The sequence below is a fragment of the Microcebus murinus genome, chromosome 6 (assembly GCF_040939455.1).
Source record: "Microcebus murinus isolate Inina chromosome 6, M.murinus_Inina_mat1.0, whole genome shotgun sequence".
NCBI classification, from domain to species: domain Eukaryota; kingdom Metazoa; phylum Chordata; class Mammalia; order Primates; family Cheirogaleidae; genus Microcebus; species Microcebus murinus.
Window position 1 is genome coordinate 1,440,827 of NC_134109.1, and position 20,876 is coordinate 1,461,702.

A 20,876-nucleotide genomic window follows, 5' to 3' on the forward strand; every position below is an offset into this window, starting at 1 on the left:
TAAGTATATTCTAGTTATTAGCCCTTTATCAGATATGTAGGATGCAAAAATTTTCTCCCATTCTGTAGGTTGTCTGTTTACTTTCATGACTGTTTCTTTGGCTGTGCAGAAGCTTTTTAGTTTCATCATGTCCCATTTATTTATTTTTGTTGCTGCTTTGATTGCCTTTGGGGACTTCTTCATAAACTCTTTGCCTAGGCCAATGTCTAGGAGAGTGTTTCCAACATTTTCCTCTAGAATTCTAATAGTTTCATACCTTAGGTTTAAGTCTGTTATCCAGCGTGAGTTGGTTTTTGTGAGAGGTGAAAGGTGTGGGTCTTGCTTTAGCCTTCTACAAGTGGTTATCCAGTTTTCCCAGCACCATTTATTGAAAAGGGATTCTTTTCCCCAGCGTATGTTTTTGTCTGTTTTGTCAAAGATTAGATGGCTATATGACGATGGTTTTATATCAGGATTCTCACATCTGTTCCACTGGTCAATAATCCTATTATTGTGCCAATACCATATTGTTTTAATTACTACAGCTTTGTAGTATAGTTTGATATCTGGCATATTAATACCTCCCATTTTGTTTTTGTTGCCTAGAATTGCTTTTGATATTTGGGGTCTTCTTTGGTTCCATACAAAGCGTAGAATTATTTTTTCTATATCTGTGAAGAATCCTGATGGGATTTTAATAAGTATCACGTTGAATCTGTAGATCAGTTTGGGTAGTATAGACATTTTAACGATGTTGAGTCTGCCGATCCACGAGCATGGAATGGATTTCCATCTGTTTACATCCTCTGCTATTTCCTTCCTCAGTGTTTCATAGTTCTCCCTGTAGAGGTCTTTTACCTCCTTGGTTAAGTATACTCCTAGGTACTTTAATTTCTTTGTTGCTATTGTGAAGGGTATTGAGTCTTTAATTTGGTTCTCAATTTGATTGTTGTTGGCGTATACGAATGCCTCTGATTTCTGTGTATTGATTTTGTATCCTGGGACTTTACTAAATTCATTGATCAGTTCCAGGAGCTTCTTGGTTGAATCTTTGGGGTTTTCTAAATATAATATCACATCATCAGCAAACAGTGAAAGTTTGATCTCTTCTGCCCCTATTTGGATACCTTTAATTCCACTTTCCTGTCTGATTGCTGTAGCCAGGACTTCCAGCACTATGTTGAATAGAAGTAGAGATAGTGGGCAGCCTTGTCTGGTTCCAGTTCTAAGTGGGAATGCTTTCCGTTTTTCCCCATTCAGTATGATATTGGCTATGGGTCTGCCATATATGGCTTGTATCATTTTTAGGTTTGTCCCTTCTATGCCTATTTTCTTAAGTGTTCGTATCATGAAAGAGTGTTGAATTTTGTCAAAAGCTTTTTCTGCATCTATTGAGAGAATCATGTGGTCTTTGTTTTTGCTTCAGTTTATGTGGTGAATTGCATTTATAGATTTACGTATGTTGAACCATCCCTGCATCCCTGGGATGAAGCCCACTTGGTCGTGGTGGATTATTTTTTTGATAAGCGTCTGGATCTGGTTAGATAAGATTTTGTTGAAAATTTTTGCATCTATATTCATTAGGGATATTGGTCTGTAGTTTTCTTTTTTTGTTGCATCCTTTCCTGGTTTTGGTATCAGGGTAATATTCGCTTCATAAAAGGTGTCGGGGAGGTTTCCATTTTTCTCGATGTTGTGGAATAGTTTCTGCAAGATAGGTACTAGTTCTTCTTTGTAAGTCTGGTAGAATTCGGGTGTGAAGCCATCTGGACCGGGACTTTTCTTTTTAGGGAGATTTTTAATTGCTGTTTCTATTTCAGCTGTTGAGATTGGTCTGTTCTGGGAATCTATTTCTTCCTGATTGAGCCTAGGGAGGCTGTGTGTTTCTAGAAATTTGTCCATTTCCTCCACACTTTCCAGTTTGTGTGATTAAAGATTTTTGTAGTACTTATAAATTATATCTTGTATCTCTTTGGGATCAGTTGTGATATCTCCTTTTTTGTTCCTGATGGAGCTTATTAGAGATTTCTCTTTTCTGCTTTTCGTTAGCTTAGCCAGTGGCGTGTCAATTTTGTTTATTTTTTCAAAGAACCAACTTTTTGTTTTGTTGATCTCCTGAATAGCTTCCCTGTTTTCAATTTCATTTAGTTCTGATTTGATCTTATTGATTTCACTCCTTCTGCTTGTTTTGGGGCTGGTCTGTTCTTTTTCCAGCTCTTTGAGTCGTTTCATTAGATTGTCTATTTGTGATCTTTTTGACTTTTGGTTATAGGCACTTATGGAGATAAACTTTCCTCTCAGAACTGCTTTAGCTGTGCCCCAGAGGACTTGATAACTTGTCTCTCCATTGTCATTTTCTTCATAGAATATTTTTATTTCCGTCTTGATTAAAGCTTGGAAAGCCCATCTGGGAGCACGAATGACCCACGAATTTTATGCCAACAAATCCGACAAATACGAGGTCCACGCACAAAGCTTTGCGGCACTTTGTCCCTTGGAATCCTACCCTGGCTGAATAAACTGTGCATAAGTGTGTCGACGTGGTCATAAGCTCACATATATGTTTCTACATGCAAGATTACTGTTCATTTATTCCATTTGCTATAGAATATTGACAAATGAAAAAATTTCGAATAAATGCAAATGTTCTCCAACCGAGACAAAAGAGCAAACCCTCAAACAGGACAAACATGACCCGGTTGGTACAGTGACGTCAGAGCAGGCGTGTGGGCGCTGGGGCACATGGCCAGGGGTCCGTGGACTCGAGGGCTGGGACAGCCAGTCCCTGGAGCCACACCTGCAAGGCAGCAGGACGGGGGGCCAGGTTGGGCCCTGGCATTGGGGGTTCCCAGTAACAGATCGCTGGACGCAGCCTGTCCCCAGGAAGAGAAGCTGGGCAGGGGCCTCCAGGGTCAGAGCCGTCTGGACAGGTGAGGAGGCAGGTCGGGTCCAGACACCTGGGAGTGGGGTGGAGGTCCAGTGCTCACTTAGGCCTGAAGACGCTTCACCACACAGGATCCCCTTGTCCTTCCAGCATTTGCACAAAGGCAAAACGTGAAGGTTTTTCCTTCTTTTTAAATTTTTATTTGACAAATAAAAAGTGTATAAACATGTGCATGTTTTAAAGTGTATATATACGTTGTTGTTCGATGGCTGAATCGAGGTAACCAACCCACGCACCACGCCACGTGGCCTCGTGTTGGTAGTAAGGATGTTCGGTGATCTCACAGCAATCCCAAGAACACAACGCCTCACTGTCAGCCATGGTCCCGGATGCACAGTGGCTCTCCAGCTCGTCCTCCCATCTGACCAAGTCCTGCTCCCTTCCACCGCCACCGGCCGCCCCCAGCCCCTAGCAACCACCACCCACCCACCCTCCGCGGCCACGGTGCGTGAGAACACGTGGGGCTGTCCCCCGAGGCCCGCGAGGTCCCCGCAGCACGCCCCCAGGCTCACCACCGCTGTCCCAGGCGCCCCCCCTGTGCTGGGCCGAGTGGCCGAGTCCTGAGCTTGGGCACCGTGTCCGTTGCCGTCACCGCTCCCGGCCTCCGCAGCCCTGGTCCGACCCACGCCCAGCTCCGGGGAAGGGGCTGAGAGCTCACAGGGGCAGGGCCCCCCAACCTGCTGACTCCACGGCCTCCGGAGGAGGCCCAGGGGTTGGGGGACCAAAACGGAGAGTTTTGTTCTATTATTTTACTGGTAACTTGGGAACTTGCATTTTTGTTAGTGAAACTAGGAACACAGACGTGACCCACGGAATCCACAATACATGCGACGCTGCCGTGGGCCGGAGGTGACACGGAGGAAGTGGGAACCGATGAGCAAACTCTGGGTAGGGGCTGGTGGGGCTGGCCGGAGGCTGGCGGGGGATTTCGGGTACTGGAGGGTGCTGGTGGGGCCTGGCGGGGGGCAGGCCGGGGCTGGCAGGAGGCTGGCAGGAGGCTGGCAGGAGGCTGGCGGAGGGTTGCGGAGGGTTGCGGGGCCAAGAGGGGGCTGGCGGGAGGGCTGGCGGGGGCCGGTGGGGGGGGGGTGCTGGCAGTGCCTGGAGGGTGCTGGCGGGGCTGACGACAGGGGGTGGAGGGCTGGCGGGGGACTGGCGGGGCTGGCGGGGGCAGGGGAGCTGGCTGGGGCTAGCGGGGGGGCTGGCTGGGGGGTGCTGGCGGGGGCTTGCGGGGGACTGGTGGGGGCCGCCTACGCTTTCTGAAAAAAATGAGAACAGTGTCTTAGTCCAAAGCTTTATCCTGCACATAAGAAGGCCGGGACCGGGGCCAGAGTGAGGAGGGTGCCGCAGAAGCCCCACATCCTGCTGGGGTCAGAGACGGGGAAGGCACTGCCACATGCGACAGTGGCCCTGGCTGCACTGCCTGTCTCTGTGGCAGAGAGTGCGCAGGCTCCCGGGCCTGTCCAGCGCAAGGAGACACCTGTGCCGGACGCAGCCCCAGGGAGTCTGGCTCCCGGAGTCGGCGAGGGAGTGCACTCCGCCCAGGGGATCGTGTTTGATGGACCGCAGCAGAACGCCACGGTGCGTGAATGCCGCTGAGGGAGAAGGCGGAAATTTCTGCCAAACAATTCTTTTTTTTTTTTTTTTTTTTGAGACAGTCTCGCTCTGTTGCCCGGGCTAGAGTGAGTGCCGTGGTGTCAGCCTAGCTCACAGCAACCTCAAACTCCTGAGCTCAAGCAATCCTCCTGCCTCAGCCTCCTCGAGTAGCTGGGACGACAGGCATGCGCCACCATGCCCGGCTAGTTTTTCTATATATTTTTAGTTGACCAGATAATTTTTCTATTTTTAGTAGAGACGGGTCTCACTTTTGTTCGGGCTGGTCTTGAACTCCTGACCTTGTGCGATCCGCCCGCCTTGGCCTCCCAGAGTGCTAGAATTACAGGCATGAGCCACCATGCAGCACCCCAATTGGGTTTATGAAGAGCAACCTCCAAGCTCGAATGGGAGGGCTGAGGGGAGACAGCAAGTGAACAGGAGAAGGCAAAGTAGGCGGAAGGGTCTGGCCAGCAACAAAGGAAACCGAAAATACAGCCCTTTATGGCGACAAGTAGAAAGAGCAGTAGGAAAAGCAGAAACCAGAGAAGATAGGGTGGGAGCTGGGGAGAGATGAGACACATCCCAGAGCCGAGGGGGCCTCACAGAGCTGCAGGGAAGGGTGGGGCGGGAGGGCGGGGCAGGAACGGGTCTTGTCCCCAGGGCCCAGGCGGATGGGAGCCCAGTGCACCCCGGGCACTGGTCAAGGAGCCGCCCCTCCGTGCCAGCGTCTCTGGCTCTCGGCGCCAACTGATGCAAAGACAGCCTCGTGTTATTCTGGGATGGAGTTTTTGAATTATATGTTCAAATACTCTTCCTATCCTATTACTTTGGCAATTGATTTTGGAGGGGATTAATTCAGGCGGCATTCAAAAATAGGCAGTCTAGGGAATGGGCACACACATACATAGGGAGTGTGATGCACACCGTCTGGGGGACGGACGTGCTTGAAGCTCTGACTCGAGGGGGGAGGGGAGACAAGGGCAATGTATGCAACCTTAACGTTTGTACCCCCACAATATGCTGAAATAAAAAATTTAAAAAAAAAAAAAGTAAAATACAAAATAGGCAGCCGTCTGGGGGGAGACAGATGGGTCTCCGGTTCTTACTGGTGAGTGGTGAGACAGCCCAGGGGACACTCAGGAGGGGTGAGCAGCCGGCGGCCCAGAGTCTACACATAGCTGACCTGCCCTTCCGTGTTGGAGGCCGCGGAGAAACGGCATCGGGCGTCCGAACGTCCACACCCCGTGAGGAAGCTGCTGCAGGAAAGCCTGGGCCACCAGGAAGGTGTATGAGGTGTCCCTAATCCGGGGCCAGGGTTCGGAAGCATGTGTCAAGAGCCCTTAGCTGATGAACATGGACATCTTACAAGCGTCGGAGCTCACAGCGGGAGGTGCACCGGGGCCGAGCCCAGCTGAATTCCGCCTCGCTCTGCACAGCTGGCCGCAGAGGTGTCAGCGCCACCAGACCAAGTGCTGGGGACAGTCCGAACAGCACCGGGGGGGGGGGGGGGGTAGAGACGGAGGGGCCGAGGAAGGGCAGGAAACCAGCTGATCTCTCCCCTGTACGAGGCAGAGGAGGGGAGCACACTGTCTGATGAAGCACAAAGGCGAATGCCGATAGAGAGTTATGATAGCAACCATGCCCACCGCACACAGAAAATCACAGAGAAAACAAGATGGGAAATGTTTTGGAGATATTGACATAAAAATTGACAACACGACATAAAACAGCAAAACAGGATTGAGACCAGAGACGGATCTATCATAACAATAAACGCAAGCGGTCCTAACTTGCCTATTAAAAGGGAAGGACTGCCGGGCGCTGTGGCTCACGCCTGTAATCCTAGCTCTTGGGAGGCCGAGGCGGGCGGATTGCTCAAGGTCAGGAGTTCAAAACCAGCCTGAGCGAGACCCCGTCTCTACTATAAATAGAAAGAAATTAATTGGCCAACTGATATATGTATAAAAAAAATTAGCCGGGCATGGTGGTGCATGCCTGTAGTCCCAGCTACTCAGGAGGCTGAGGCAGGAGGATCGCTTAAGCCCAGGAGTTTGAGGTTGCTGTGAGCTAGGCTGACGCCACGGCACTCACTCTAGCCTGGACAACAAAGCGAGACTCTGTCTCAAAAAAAAAAAAAAAAAAAAAAAAAAAGGGAAGGACTTTCAAACTGGGTCACAAAACAAAACCCTCTCTACACAGCACACGGGTCTTACCCATAAAACGAGGAAAGTCAAAAAAAAGTGGAGCAAAATCTATCAAATCTACGGCAGGCAAAGTCACCTCTTCCGCTGTGACGGCATCTCGGGCTCCGTGCTGGGGACAGACAGCTCTCCAGGGTCCCTTCCCCACTCTCCCAGACTCTCAGGGAAGGGGGTGGGAGCCAGGAAGGGAGGGAGGCTACCAGCACCCCCAAGAGCGTTTTGCAGGGGGCCCTTTCCCCCCATCTCTCTGAATTCCGAGGGACTCTCTGAAGAAGGATGCTGCTGTCTGTCATTTGCAGTCGGGGGACTCGGCTCAGAGCGAGCACCTTCCCCAAGGTTCCTGCGGTAAGAGTGAGGTCGGGCTTAGCCGCTGCTCTGCAGACCCCGAAGCCCCTGCCTTTCCACAGCGACTCCAAGAGGGGCAGCTGGCCAGCGACTGCAGGTGCCCCAGGAGCCGGTGTGGCCAGAGCGGGATCCCCACTCCGCACGGGAAAGCCGGTCCCATGCGGTCCCAGGTGTCTAGGGTGGGACTCTTCCCGCTCTGGGGCCTGAGGGAGCCATGTGCCCAGTTCTGTCCTGTCCTGAGGCTGCACCCCGAGAACAGGCACTCTCTGGAGCTCAGCGTGGGGGTCCAGCCACTGCCCAGGGCCTCCCCGCCGACCCTGGGCAGCCTGGCAGGTCCTCGAAGCCTGAGAAGAGGCCGGGCTGACGCTGGGGACGGCAGGCAGGGCAGGCGCCCAGCCCCCACAGCCAGGGACCAGGGCAGGAGCAGGTGCTTCCTGGGGGCCTGTGCAGCCTCCGTCTGCTGCCGGAGCAAGGTCAGGGGAGGCCCCAGGGCTGAGACAGTAGGGAGAAGAGCCTCGGAAAGGGGCCGGGCTCGAGCAGACCCTGAGCTGTGAGCCCCCAGCGAGTCTGAGGGCAAGCGGGACACCAGGGCTCCCCAGAGACTGGGACCCCAACCCACGAGGAGGCGGATGGTGGACCCTACGCCCCAGGGCCCCAGGCCCAGCCCCTCCCCCGCCTACTCTTTGCAGGTCCCACCCAGGCCACCCTCCTCTGCAGCCCCTCCCCAGGGAGCCTCAGCCCCAGGGTCCTCAGCCCCACCTGCCACCTCCTCTCACCTCTGGGCAGGTACCACGCACCTGCAGGTGACTGGCCGGCCAAGTCTGGAGAGCCTCCCTGCCCCCACCCAGCCGCCCCTTTGGGTGTCCCTGTCCTGCCCACACCCCACGGGAGTCCCTGACCCTCTCTCCACAGCCAGGCTGCCCCGCTCAGCCCACACTGTGCCAGAGAGAACCTTTTAGAGTGAAACTCTGAAGAAATCTCACACATCCTCCAGCCCCTCCGAGCCCCTTTTGGGACAGTTTGGCAGGAGAGGGATTAGACAATGTCGACGGAAAAAAACCAAACTCTGTAAAATAATTTTAAAGAGATTTATTCTGAGCCAAATTTGAGGACCATGACCCAGAGCCACTGCCAAGAGGCCTTGGGCAAGTGGGCTTGCTGTGGCTGGGTCACAGTTCAGTTTTATACATTTTCAGAGAGACAGGGATTACAGGCAAGGTCACAAATCAATACATGAGAGGCACACATTGGTTTGGCCCAAAAAGGTGGGACATCTCCAAGCGGGGGCTTACAGGTTATAGGTGGGTTTAAAGATTCTTTGGCTGGCAATTGGCTGAGAGAGTTAGACTTTATCTAGAAGACCAGAAAGGATATGCTTATTTTAAGATAAGGTTGTGGGCACTCTGGGAGGTCCAGACAGGAGGACACTTTAAATTTACAATAGGCGCCTGCTAGGATGTTTTAAGATGCTTTAAATTTATGGTAGGCATCTGCTAGGATGCTTGAGTTAAGACAGGGGCTTCCTATCTTTTAGGTGATGTTAATGCCATACCAGAATCAGGTCAGGAAGTAAACCAGTGCTTTGTTTGGTTAACAAAAGCCGCTTAGTGGGAATTGACCATTTGTCAGCCTGACCCAGCTGGCCTCCTTAGGAAGGAGTTTTTAGCAAAAGAAAAAGATCAGAGTTCAGTCCTCAACAATTAGGTTCATTAACTGGGGCAAAATTATGGGAGTGTAGACACCATCTCCCTGGGTTGTGCCAGGCCCTGGGGTCACAGTTCCAGTGAGTAGGTTCCTCGGTAATGGGGGCTGCTGGCCTGGGGGGGCGTCGGCCATGCCACTGGACTCGGGGCCTAGAAATATCTCAGAAAGCCCCCCAAGGTTTCCAACAGGTGGGACTCTTTGTGGCCGCCAGCTGTGTGGCTGCAGAGTGGCAGTCACAGAGAAGAAACTGGGCAGCGGCTCATTGTCACCATTACTTTTAGCCGGGCCTGTGCCCCAGCCCTCACCTGGCACCCCACTATCAAGTTGCATGAAAGCCTGTTTCCAGGCCACCCTGCCCCTCCCCCACACCCATCAAGGCACAGCTGATGGCCCCCGGCCAGGTCCAGCAGCTCTAGGGCCCGGGAGGGGACTCAGCCGCCCGTGGGCTCATGGAGGCCCAGGCGGGGCCGCTGTCCCGGGTGAGCCCACCTGCCCGGACTCGGGAACAGGTGGAATCCAGTTGGCCCTGCCCAGCCCCGCAGCCGGAATTAGAGAGAGGAGCCTTGAGGGGCAGCATCAGGAATCACCTGCCTAACGGGGCCAGGCCCCTCAAGGGCGCCCCGCACCCACCACCCTGGGAGCCTCAGCTGTGAGCTCAGCCCGCCCGGAAGGCTCCCTCTGCTGTGGGGTCTTGGCCACGGTGATTGACAGCTCTACAAAGCACCACACCCACCGCCTCTGCCTGGTGGGGCTGCCCGGGCAGGTGTCTGCACCCAGCTCAGGGCTGGCTGGGACCATGCTCACCTCCAGGGCTAGGGCCAAGGCACCTGATCTTCGGGCACAGCAGGCAGCCAGGTGAGCTGAGCCAGGGCAGGCGTTTGGCTCAGCCTGGGCGACAGGAGGTCAGGGAGGGAGGAGGAAGATGTTTTGTTTGGGAGAAGCAGGAGGGCAGGACTGTGCCACCGTACCTTGAGCACTGGGGCCGGGCACCTTGGTCACCGTGTCCTCTGGTGAGTGCCCTGCAGCCCCTGCCACCCTCTCAGCCCGCACCAGGCCAAGGCCCCGGGGTTCACAGCGCCACCCCTGGGGTGTCCGTCATGCCTGGGGCCCTTAGCCCCAGGTCAGGCCGGGTCCGGTCCCATCAGGGCCCCGCCCTGGGTAAGGAGCCAGCCTCAAGCGGGAGAGACGCGGCAGAGACGGGGCCTGGTGGGAAGGAGAAGTTGTGGGCAGAGCTGGAGCCGGGCCCCCATCACCGTCACCTGCCGGCCCTCAGCTCTGGGCCGTGCTGGGTGGGGGGACTCAACCGGCGGCGGGGCGGCCCAGACAGAGGCGGGTTTGTGTCCGGGCGGGAGCGGGGTCTGTGTGCCTGTGCAATGCATACGACGTCTGGGGCCAGGGGACCCTGGTCACCGTGTCCTCAGGTGAGTCGGATCCTTCCCGCACCTCTGTCCAGAGCTGGGAAAGACGTTTCCAGACGTCCCTTGTTCTGGGGACCGGGGGCTGGCGAGGGGTGTCTGCAGGGTGAGGCGGACAGCGTCCTGCCATGTCTGGGGACCGGGGACCGGGGGCCCTCAGGAACAGCCCTGTGGCCGTGGCCGGCCCAGTTTTTGTACACCCCCTAACGGGGCCCCTGGCAGTGTGATTACTTCGAGTACTGGGGCAAGGGGACCCTGGTCACCGTCTCCTCAGGTGAGTCCTCCCCCTCCCTTTTCTGCTCAACTCTCAGGGATTTCGCCGCATTTTGGGGGAAAACAAGTGTGTCTGGGTCTTGGGCCGAGAAGGACTGGGGACGGTCGGGGGCTTGGGAAGGGGCCCCAAGGGGCCAGTGGCTGACAGGGCACAGGGCACCGGGCTGAGGTTCCAGACGCTCCTCCTGCACTGGGCACCGGGGGTCTCGGGGCATCTCCCCACGCCCCACCCAGGGGTCCCTAGGGCCCAGCCGGGAGCCGGTTTTTGCTGGGGGGCCTGGCAGAATCGTCACAATGTGACGAATGGCTTGACTTATGGGGCCAGGGCACGCCCGTCACCGTCACCTCAGGTGAGTCCCCGGGAGACTCGGGATACTTGGGTTCAGGGTCTCGGGGTCAGTCACCAAGGCATTTTTGAGGTCAGGAAAGGGGGCTCAGGAGAGGCCCCCACAAATGGGGGCTGGAGAGCCAGCCTCCCTCTCACCAAGTCCGGCCCAGGTGTCCCTGTGTGGTCCGGGCCCCCACCGTCCCCTCTGCCCGGACCTCTGGCCCCTCCGAAGATCCCGCCTCCCGGGGCAGGAGTGGCTGGGCCACTCTGGCCTGTCTGCCGGCCGGCCGTGGCCTGGGAGTGACGGTGGCCCCACAGAGGGTCTCAGGACCCTCTGGCCCAGGTGGGATGCGGGCGGACAGCCCAGGGAACCAGGACTCGGCAGTCGGCCTCCGTGTAGCGCCTGGAGACCCGCCGGTCTCAGGCGGCCGGGGCGACACCAGGCAGGGTGACAGGGGTTTTTGTGGGGTGGCGACGGGGTATCGGCCACTGTGACTACTACGGTATGGATTACTGGGGCCAAGGGACCCTGGTCACCGTCTCTTCAGGTAAGAACGGCCACTCCACGGCCTCCACTTTCTCCTCCTGCCTGGGGGGTTTTCTGAGCATCTCGGGCTGGTCCTGGGGACCCGTCCCCCAGGGGACCCAGGAGGGCCGGCCAGGAGGGACGGGGACCCAGGGACTTCGGGGGCCTGCGTGGGTTTTCCGACGCCTCTGGAAAGTGGGAGCCACTTTGGCGTGCCGGGCCGAGGGACTGAGCCCTGGGAGAGGGGCCGGGGGCGTGTGTGGGAGACATTCTGGCAAAGACCAGGGCTCCGGGGCGAGCTAGCGGCTGGGTGTCTGGAGTCAGAGTCGGCTGAGGAGCAGTCTGGCAGGGGCGTTTGGAGGCACAGGAACTTGGTGTGTGGAACTCGAGGTGAGAGACTTTCTTTAGGGTGCTGCTGGTTGCATCTAACATTCTTGGTTGCTTAGACAGAGAAGTGTCGGCGAGAGACCCCAGTGAGGAGGGTCTTGGTCCCGGCAAGAGCGGGGGCCGAGGAGCTGCCCTGAGGAGCAGCCAGGTCCTGGGGGGACTCAGGGCCCAGAGCTCGGGGCCGGGCAGGGGGGCAGCTTCCAGGAGGAGATGGCGTGTCCCGCAGGGGCCCGCACGTCAGTGCTAAAGACCCGCTGTCTTTGGAGGGGCTCCTGAGAAAAATGGCTGAGAAAGTTGTGACTTAACGTGGGAGACTTTTCAGGTATATTTAATCTTGTTAAATGTCAAAGTACTTAAAATCCTTATCATCACTGAATTGACAAGGGAGACTCGCGTCTTTCTGACAGTGGCTGCTGCGGATGTAGCCGGGCGGTGCTGTGCTCCCCCCCCCTCGTGCGGACCGAGTTGTGACAATGACAGGTCAGGTTCCTGTTTCAGATGAACGGAGCGAGGCCAGGGTGGGTGGAGCGTGGCAGTCAGCATGGCTGCGTGTGGGGCTGGGGCTCCTGCAGCAGGTGGCAGGAAGCGGGTCGCACCGAGAGTCTATTTTAGGAAGCAGAAAGACACAGTCGGTAAATTTATAGCTTACGGTTTTGGAGAAGTGGTTTGGGAAGGCTTTGCCCGCCCGCAGGTCTGAAAGTGTTCCTCGGGCAAAACAACATCTGGCTCTTTTGCATTTCTAAAATAAGGCGAGGCCGGCAGAAACTAGAAAGCTTCCCTTTTTAGCTACTTGAACTTAATATTTTAATCTTAATTTATGAACTTCTAGTTTGTTCAGAGTGAGCTTATCAGCTTCTAAATTGTATTAGTTTTTAGAGCAGGATGTTTAAGAAATTAAACAGTCTTAGGGAAAGTGTATTGGTGTGTTCATAAAACTTTTTAAATTTACTCTGTTATTCTTTCACGTAACAATGAGTCTCAAACCTTTTTCCAATGCCCCAAAGCATTATTTTTCTTTAATTTTTATTTTTAATTATAATGGGCACGTAATAGTTGCCCATATCGAAGCATTGTTTTCACCAAGGCCGAGTGAGCAGGCGTTATCAGTTTTCTCCCCGTGATTGCGAAGGAGCGCTGATGCTCTGATAGAGCTGCCTCCGTTGCAGTGTGCTTCAAGGCTGCTTTCCGAATGGTCACTTTAGGGCAGATGTCAGGTGAGGCGGTGCGTAGTCTTCGGAATTGTTTCTGTTGGGCGTGTTAGTTGGATTCAGAGGAAGCTCAGGCTCACGGCACGGTAGGAAGGCACTCAGGAGCGCCGCGGAGCGGAAGCCGCGCCCTGCCCTGTGGGGCTGCGGGCCCGGCTGGCTGCCACCACGCCTGGCCTGGGCTTCGGGCCTCCTGGGCCGCCCGGAGCCGGCAGCGCATGGGCAGGGTGGCTCCGGCCACCAGCCCGACTGGCTGGCAGGCTACCCGTGGACCGGCTGCTTCTCACGGACTTGGAGGGCTCCCTTCGCGCCAAAGACCCCACGGGACCCTCCGGTCATGGATGCGGTAAGAGTGACAGCCGCCACGGCCACGTCTGCTTCCCTCCGAAGTCCGTGTGTGTGGTCTGGTTTCTGCGTGAGGGGTTGGTCTTCACGGCTTGACGAGGACAAACAGGCTTGTCCCTTGTGGTCCCTTGTGGTGCTGCCAGGGACCTCGGCCCGGGTCACTCCTGGCCAGCGTTTCCCGAAGAGCATGTCGAGAGCACTTTGGCACAAGCTGCCCTGTTGCCTGTGAGCTGCTGGTCAGGGGCGTGTGGGGACTGAGGACAGGCGGCGCATGCAGGGCCCTCAGCCGAGCTGCAGATGGGCCTTGGCTCCGGGACCCTCGGGTTGCCCTAGGAGGCGGCCTAGGCCTTCCAAAGGAGGGTGTGGTGGCCAGCACGGTTTTAGCCGTTGAAGTCAGACAGGTGCCTTTCCCGGGCGTTTCCAGTGATGACTTTTATCCAGAGGAGACTCGAAGCCAGGGGCTTGTTTTAGACTCAGAAGGGAGCGACCCTGGCCGGGGCCTGCTTGTTGTCGTGAGAGAGGCTCCCAGATTCTCAATTTAAATCTCCGGACGGCCTTCCTGACTTTAAAGCTGCCAGGTCTTCTCCCCAAGGAGGGAGGGCGGCAGGGACTGGAACTGCTCTGGGGCCAACACCACAGGAAGCCCGGGTGGGCCTGGGACGCGGGTGCCCGTGCAGGCAGGGGGAGGGCGGCAGCCGGCCCGGCTGCGCAGGGACCCAGGAACCAGGCGGCGTTAGCTAAGGCAGATGGCCCTGCGCAGCCCCTTTCCAGCCACTGCCATTCTCCCGGCCCTCAGGAACAGGCGAGGGGGGAACGCTGGCTTGAGTTGATCTGGAATAAACAGGGTGAGCTGAGCTGGGCTGAGCGGGGTGAGCTGGACTAAACTGGGCCGAGCTGGGCTGGGCTGACCTGGGCCAAGCTGAGCTGGGCTGAGCTGGACTGGGCTGAGCTGGGCTGGGCTGGGCTGGGCTGAGCTGAGCTGGGCTGAGCTGGGCTGAGCTGAGCTGGGCTAAGCTGGGCTGGGCTGAACTAGTCCGAGCTGGGCCAAGCTGAATTGGGTTGAGCTGGGCTAAGCTGGGCTGGGCTGAGCTGAACTGGGCTGAGCCAGGCTAAGCTGAGCTGGGCTGAGCTGGGCTGGGCTGAGCTGGGCTGGGCCGGGCTGAGCCAGGCTAAGCTGAGCTGAGCTGGGCTGAGCTGGGCTAAGCTGGGCTGGGCTGAGCTGAACTGGGCTGTGCTAGGCAGGGCTGAGCTGAACTGGGCTGAGCTGGGCCAGGCCACACAGCTGACCTGAGCTGGGCTGAGTTGAGCTGGGCCGGGCTGAGCCAGGCTACACTGAGCTGAGCTGAGCTGGGCTGAGCTGAGCTGGGCTGAGCCCTGCTGAGCTGGGCTAAGTGGGGCTGGGCTGAACTGGGCTGAGCTGGGCCGAGCTGGGCAGAGCTGAGCTGGGCTGAGCTGGGCTGACCTGGGCCAAGCTGAGCTGGGCTGAGCTGAGCTAAACTGGGCTGAGCTGGGCCAGGCTGAGCCAGGCTAAGCTGGGCTAAGCTGGGCTGTGCTGGGCTAAACTGCGCCGAGCTGAGCCGGGCTGAGCTAAGCTGGCTGAACTGGGCTGAGCTGGGCCAAGCTGAGCTGGGCTGAGCTGGGCTGAGCTGGGCTAAGCTGGGCTGGGCTGAGCTGGGCTGAGCTGGGCTAAGCTGGGCTGGGCTGAGCTGGGCCGAGCTGAGCTGGGCTGAGCTGGGCCGAGCTGAGCTGGGCTAAGCTGGGCTGAGCTGGGCTAAGCTGGGCTGGGCTAAGCTGGGCTGAGCTGGGCCGAGCTGAGCTGGGCTGAGCTGGGCTGAGCTGGGCTGAGCTGGGCTAAGCTGGGCTGGGCTAAGCTGGGCTGAGCTGGGCTGAGCTGGGCTGGGCTAAGCTGGGCTGAGCTGGGCTGAGCTGGGCTGAGCTGGGCTAGGCTGGGCTGGGCTAAGCTGGGCCGGGCTAAGCTGGGCCGGGCTGAGCTGGGCCGAGCTGAGCCGGGGTGAGCTGGGCTAAGTGGGGCTGGGCTGAACTTGGCTGAGCTGGGCCGAGCTTGGCTGACCTGGGCTGACCTGGGCTGACCTGGGCCAAGCTGAGCTGGGCTGGGCCGGCTGAGCTAAGCTGAGCTGGGCTGAGCTGGGCTAAGCTGAGCTAAACTGGGCTGAGCTGGGTCAGGCTGAGCTAAGCTGAGCTGGGCTGAGCTGGGCTAAGCTGGGCTGGCTGAACTGGGCCAAGCTGAGCTAATCTGAGCCTAGCTGAGCTGTGCTGAGCCGGCCTGAGCTGAGCTGGGCTGAGCTGGGCCGAGTTGAGCCAGGCTGAGCTGGGCTGAGCTGAGCCGAGCTGAGCCGGGGTGAGCTGGGGTGAGCTGGGCTGAGCCGAGCTGAGCCGGGGTGAGCTGGGCTGAGCTGGGGTGAGCTGAGCTGAGCCGAGCTGAGCCGGGGTGAGCTGGGCTGAGCTGGGGTGAGCTGAGCTGAGCCGAGCTGAGCCGGGGTGAGCTGGGCTGAGCTAGGGTGAGCTGGGGTGAGCTGGGCTGAGCCGGGGTGAGCTGGGCTGAGCCGGGGTGAGCTGGGCTGAGCTGGGCTGAGCTGGGCTGAGCCGAGCCTGGATGAGCTGGGCTGAGCTGGTCTGACCTGGGCCAAGAAGAGCTGGCCTGAGCTGGGCTAAACTGGGCTGGGCCGGGCTGAGCTGAGCTGAGCTGAGCTGGGCCAGGCTGAACTGGGCTGAACTGGGCTAAGCCAGGCTGAGCTGGAATGAGCTGGGCTGAACTAGGCCAAGCTAGGCTGAGCTGAGCTGGGCAGAGCTGGGCTGAGCTGGGCTAAGCTGGGTTGGGCTGAACTGGGCTAAACTGAGCTGATCGGGGCTGAGCTGGGCTGAGCTGGGCTGACCTTAGCTGGGCTGGGCTGGGCTGAGCCAGGCTGAGCTGAGCTGGGCTGAGCCAGGCTGAGCTGAGCTGGGCTGGACTGAACTGGGCTGAACTGAGCTGATCTGGGCTGAGCTGGGCTGAGCTGGGCAGAGCTGGGCTGAACCAGGCTGAACTGGGCTGAGCTGGGCTGAGTTGAGCTGGGCTGAACTGGGCTGGCCTGGGCTGAGCTGGGCTGGGCTGGCCTGGGCTGGGCTGGCCTGGGCTGAGCTGGGCTGAGCTGGGCTGAGCTGGGCTGGACTGAGCCAGGCTGAACTGGGATGAGCTGGGCTTAACTGGACTGAATTATACTAAACTGGGCTGAACTAGGTTAGGCTGGGCTGGGCTAAGCTGAGCTGGACCGAGCTGGGCTGAGCTGGGCTTGGGTGGACTGAACTAGGTTGAACTGGGCTGAACTGGGTTGAACTGGGCTGATCTGAACTGGTCTGGGCTGAACTTGGCTTGTCTGATGTGGGCTCTTCTGCCATGGCCTGGGTCTGGTGTTTGACCCTGGCTTGTAGGGTAAGGTGAGCTTGGTCTCCCATGGCTAGTCCCTGTGGTTTGGCTTGACGGGAATGAGTTCACATCTCTGCTTTGGGCTGGAATGACTTCAGCTGGGCTTAGCGGGCTGAGCCGGAGTGTCCCGGCCGGCTGTGGTGTGCTGTTCTTGGTGATCTTGCTGGACTTGGCTGTCTGGGTAGCTACGTCTGCACAGGGCTCCCCACCATGCCAGCCTCCCTCTGACCTCACAGGGCCTGAGGTGCCTGGTCAGGGGACCTCAGGGGGCTGCAGTGGACTGGGCTGGCGCAGCTTGGCGGGGAGAGCTCCCCTCCACTCTGGCCGCCTCGTGTGGCTCCCAGCCTCGTGCCGCGGAGCCTGGGCCCTCCATGCGCTCGGAGCTGAGCGCACCAACACGGTGGCGCCAACGCAGCGGAGGGAAGGCAGAGCTGGCGCAGGCCCAGCAGGACGGCACCAGATGGGTGGGGACAGGAGTGCTCAGTCGGCCTGCTCCCACCCCCAGGCCCGCCCCCGAGCTCGGAGCTGAGCTCTGCGGCAGGAGGGGTCTCCGCGCCCCAGCAGCCCGGTTCAAGGACCCCAGGCCCCGTCCGACGTCCGCCCGCTGTCAGCCAGTCCCCCAGGGCTCTGAGGGCAGCCAGGCGGGGTGGGCGCGGAGAGAGACCCCTGCCTGGCCACGCCCAGGGGCTCAGCTCCTCACCCCTCCCTGTTGCTGTCCCCCCCACGGTCCTCAGAGAGCTCGTCACCCCCGTCGCTGTTCCCCCTGGTCTCCTGCGACGGCGCCGTGCTGGATGCGAGCACGGTGGTGGTGGGCTGCCTGGCCCGGGACTTCCTGCCCGACTCCGTGTCCTTCTCCTGGAACTACAAGAACTCCTCCGCCGTCAGCAGCGTCCGGACCTTCCCGTCCGTGCTGAGGGAGGGCAGGTACACGGCCACCTCGCAGGTGCTGCTGCCCTCCAAGGACGTGCTGCAGGGCACCGACGAGCACGTGGTGTGCAAGGTGCGGCACAACAACGGCAACAAGGACCTGGACGTGCCGCTGCCAGGTGAGCCCTGCTGCCCCCACCCTGCCGGAGCCCGGCGTGGCCGCCCGGACCCCGGGCGAGCCGGGCGGGAGGAGCCTCGGGGGGCCGACCCGGCTGACACCTTGTCCCCTCCCGGCAGTGGTGACTGTTGAGGCCCCCACCGTGACCGTGTTCATCCCGCCTCGAGACACCTTCTCCAGCACCAGCTCCCGCACGTCCAAGCTCCTCTGCCAGGTCACAGGCTTCCGCCCCCGGCAGATCGCCGTGTCCTGGCTGCGCGAGGGGAAGCTGGTGGAGTCCGGCATCACCACGGGCCCGGTGGAGCCGGAGGCCAACGGGTCTGGGCCCTCCACCTTCAAGGTCACCAGCACACTGACTGTCAACGAGAGCGACTGGCTTATCCAGACCGTGTTCACCTGCCGCGTGGAACACAGCGGCCTGACCTTCCTGAAGAACGTGTCCTCCACGTGTGGCACCAGTGAGTGGCCTGTCCCTCCGGGCAGCACCCACTGTCCCTTCATACACACACTCACACACACATGCACACACAAACATGCACACATGCACAAGCATGCACACGCATGCACGCATGCACACACATGCATACACATGCGTGCACACTCGGGTCCTCTTGGGTCTGACAGACGCTGCCTGACCTGCCATCTGCTCTCTGACCTTTGCTTCCCCAGGCAGGGCGGGCAGGCCTGCGGAGGGACCAGGCAGGGGAGCTGCTCCCTCAGCTGGACCCTCGCCCGCCAGTGCCTGAGCCCTGTGCTCTCTCGCCCCAGGCCCCTCCGCAGGCATCCGCGTCTTCACCATCCCCCCCTCGTTTGCCAGCATCTTCCTCACCAAGTCAGCCAAGCTGTCCTGCCTGGTCACTGACCTGGCCACCTATGACAGCCTGACCATCTCCTGGACCCGCCAGAACGGCAAGGCCCTGAAAACCCACACCAACATCTCCGAGAGCCACCCCAACGCCACCTTCAGCGCCCTGGGCGAGGCCAGCATCTGCGAGGACGAGTGGGACTCCGGGGAGAGGTTCACGTGCACCGTGACCCACTCGGACCTGCCCGCGCCGCTCAAGCAGAGCCTCTCCAAGCCCAAGGGTAGGCCCCGCCCCCGCGCCCCGCCCCCCACGCCCCGCCCCCCCGCCGCCCCGCCAGGCCCTCACCCCCGTCTGCCCGCAGGTGTGGCCCTGCACAAGCCGGACATCTACATGCTGCCACCGGCCCGGGAGCAGCTGAGCCTGCGGGAGGCGGCCACCATCACCTGCCTGGTGAAGGGCTACTCCCCCGCGGACGTGTCCGTGCAGTGGATGCAGAGGGGGCAGCCCGTGTCCCCGGACAAGTACGTGACCAGCGCCTCGGCGCCCGAGCCCCACGCCCCAGGCCTCTACTTCACCCACAGCTTCCTGACCGTGTCCGAGGAGGAGTGGAGCTCGGGGGAGGCCTTCACCTGCGTCGTGGTCCACGAGGCCCTGCCCAACAGGGTCACCGAGAGGACCGTGGACAAGTCCACCGGTAAACCCACCCTGTACAACGTGTCCTTGGTCCTGTCCGACACGGCCAGCACCTGCTACTGACCGTGCGGGCCTGCCCGCCAGCCCCGGCCCTGGCGGCCAGTCGCTCTGTGTGCGCAAGCTCGCCCTGTCGGTGGGGAGACGTGCCTGTTATGAAAATTAGAAATAAAAAGATCCCTTCAAAAGACACTGGTCCTGAGTGCACGACCCTCACCTGCCAGGGCCGTGGCTGCGCTGCGCCCACCCGCCCCGCACCCCTGCACCCCACACAGGCACCACCTCGCCCACTCACGTCTCTGGGCAACCTCGGGAAGCCCTGCACGCCCGGCAGAGCCCAGGCTCGCTGCTCCTCCCGCTGCTTCCAGAAGGGCAGCTGAAGCAGGGCCACGTGGCACAGGCGGCACACATGCACATGGGTGGACATGCACACATATGCATACCTGGACACACAGACACATGTGCATCTATGCACGTGCATGCAACAGACACCGGTGTGAAGATACATGCAAACATGAACACATGCACAGAGACACGCATGTGCGCGTGTGGACACACGCACACAGACACGCACACACAGGCCAGCCCCACACTCCTCTGTCACTCAGGGCCTCTGCCCACCGCTCCATGCTCCCGTGTCCTGCTCCCTGCTGCGTGCTGGCTCCACGGCTTCCCGCCCCAGGCTCTGCTTGTCCTCCTGTCTCGGCCTGGAGGTGCTCCCACCGGCTGGCCCTGCCTGGACTGTGGCCAGGGCCTCTGTGCGCAGGTCCTGAGCAAGGGCTTAGAGTGCCTCACTGGGCCAGGCCAGCTGCAGCCCTCCAGGGAGGCCCAGGCCTGCGCCCGGGGCGGGGTGGCCTCCTGGTCCAGCCCCTTGGGGGAGGCAGCAGCCGCCCAGCACCGCCTGTGAACAGAGCCAGGGTCCTGCACGCCCTCGCGGAGCAGGCAGTGTCCGAGCATTGCCCCAGAGGGCAGGGCCCCGCTCCTGTCACCCGGGGCCCCAGGGGAGCAGGGTCAGCGAGGCTGCCCGGCAACCCTCTGCTCCCAGCCCAGAGCAGGGGCAGCTGCCCAGGGAAGGCCACGCCCCGGGCAGGAAGGCAGGGCCCAAGCGAGGCCTCCACACCCAACAGATAGCACTCACCCCGGTAGGCCGGCCTGGGACCCTCCCCACGCTCTTGGCCCTCTGGGGGCCTAAGCTCCAGATGCCCCAGGAGCCCATGTGTGCAGGACGGCAGACCCCAAATGCCCTCGTCCCACAGTGAAGCTCAAGTGTTGGCCAGCCTCAGTCCCAAGGGCCATCCTGAGTCAGCCCTACTGGATTCGGCCCAAGGGGGAGGGGAGGAAGTGAGGAGTGGGCGCCTCTCAGGCCCAGGCACGCACCCCCACAGCACAGGGCGGGAGGCCTCGCTCCCTGCTTCAGCTCCAGCCGCCCTGGCTGAGCTGCCCCCTCCACCAGGAGAGCCTGGAACACGCTGGCTGCCACTCCTCTGGGGTCCCAACCCCCGCTCCCTGCCCCCATGTGTCCGTGTGCTGCATCTGTCATGCTTGCTCTGCCACCCCAGGGCTCCCGGGACAGGACTTCAGGGCCACAGCCCTGCTGAGCCTCGGCCCAAGCCCACCCCTGCAGCAGGCTATCGGGGACCCCACCCATGCTGGCCCCAGACTCTTA

General features: G+C 59.5%; 2 gene segments (V, D, J or C); both read left to right on the top strand.

The window, feature by feature from the left end:
* The window catches only part of LOC105861104 (immunoglobulin heavy constant mu-like), a 701,862-nt gene that overhangs the window by 678,710 nt on the left and 2,276 nt on the right, over positions 1-20,876 (top strand). Inside the window, 4 exon segments of the C gene segment in view lie at positions 17,404-17,715; positions 17,834-18,172; positions 18,483-18,800; positions 18,882-19,214. Of these exon segments, the coding sequence occupies positions 17,404-17,715; positions 17,834-18,172; positions 18,483-18,800; positions 18,882-19,214 (1,302 nt within the window).
* LOC105860809 (immunoglobulin gamma-1 heavy chain-like) overlaps positions 11,225-20,876 on the top strand; it is a 64,791-nt gene continuing 55,139 nt past the window's right edge. The window contains 1 exon segment of the C gene segment in view: positions 11,225-11,330. Coding sequence covers positions 11,288-11,330 — 43 coding nt within the window.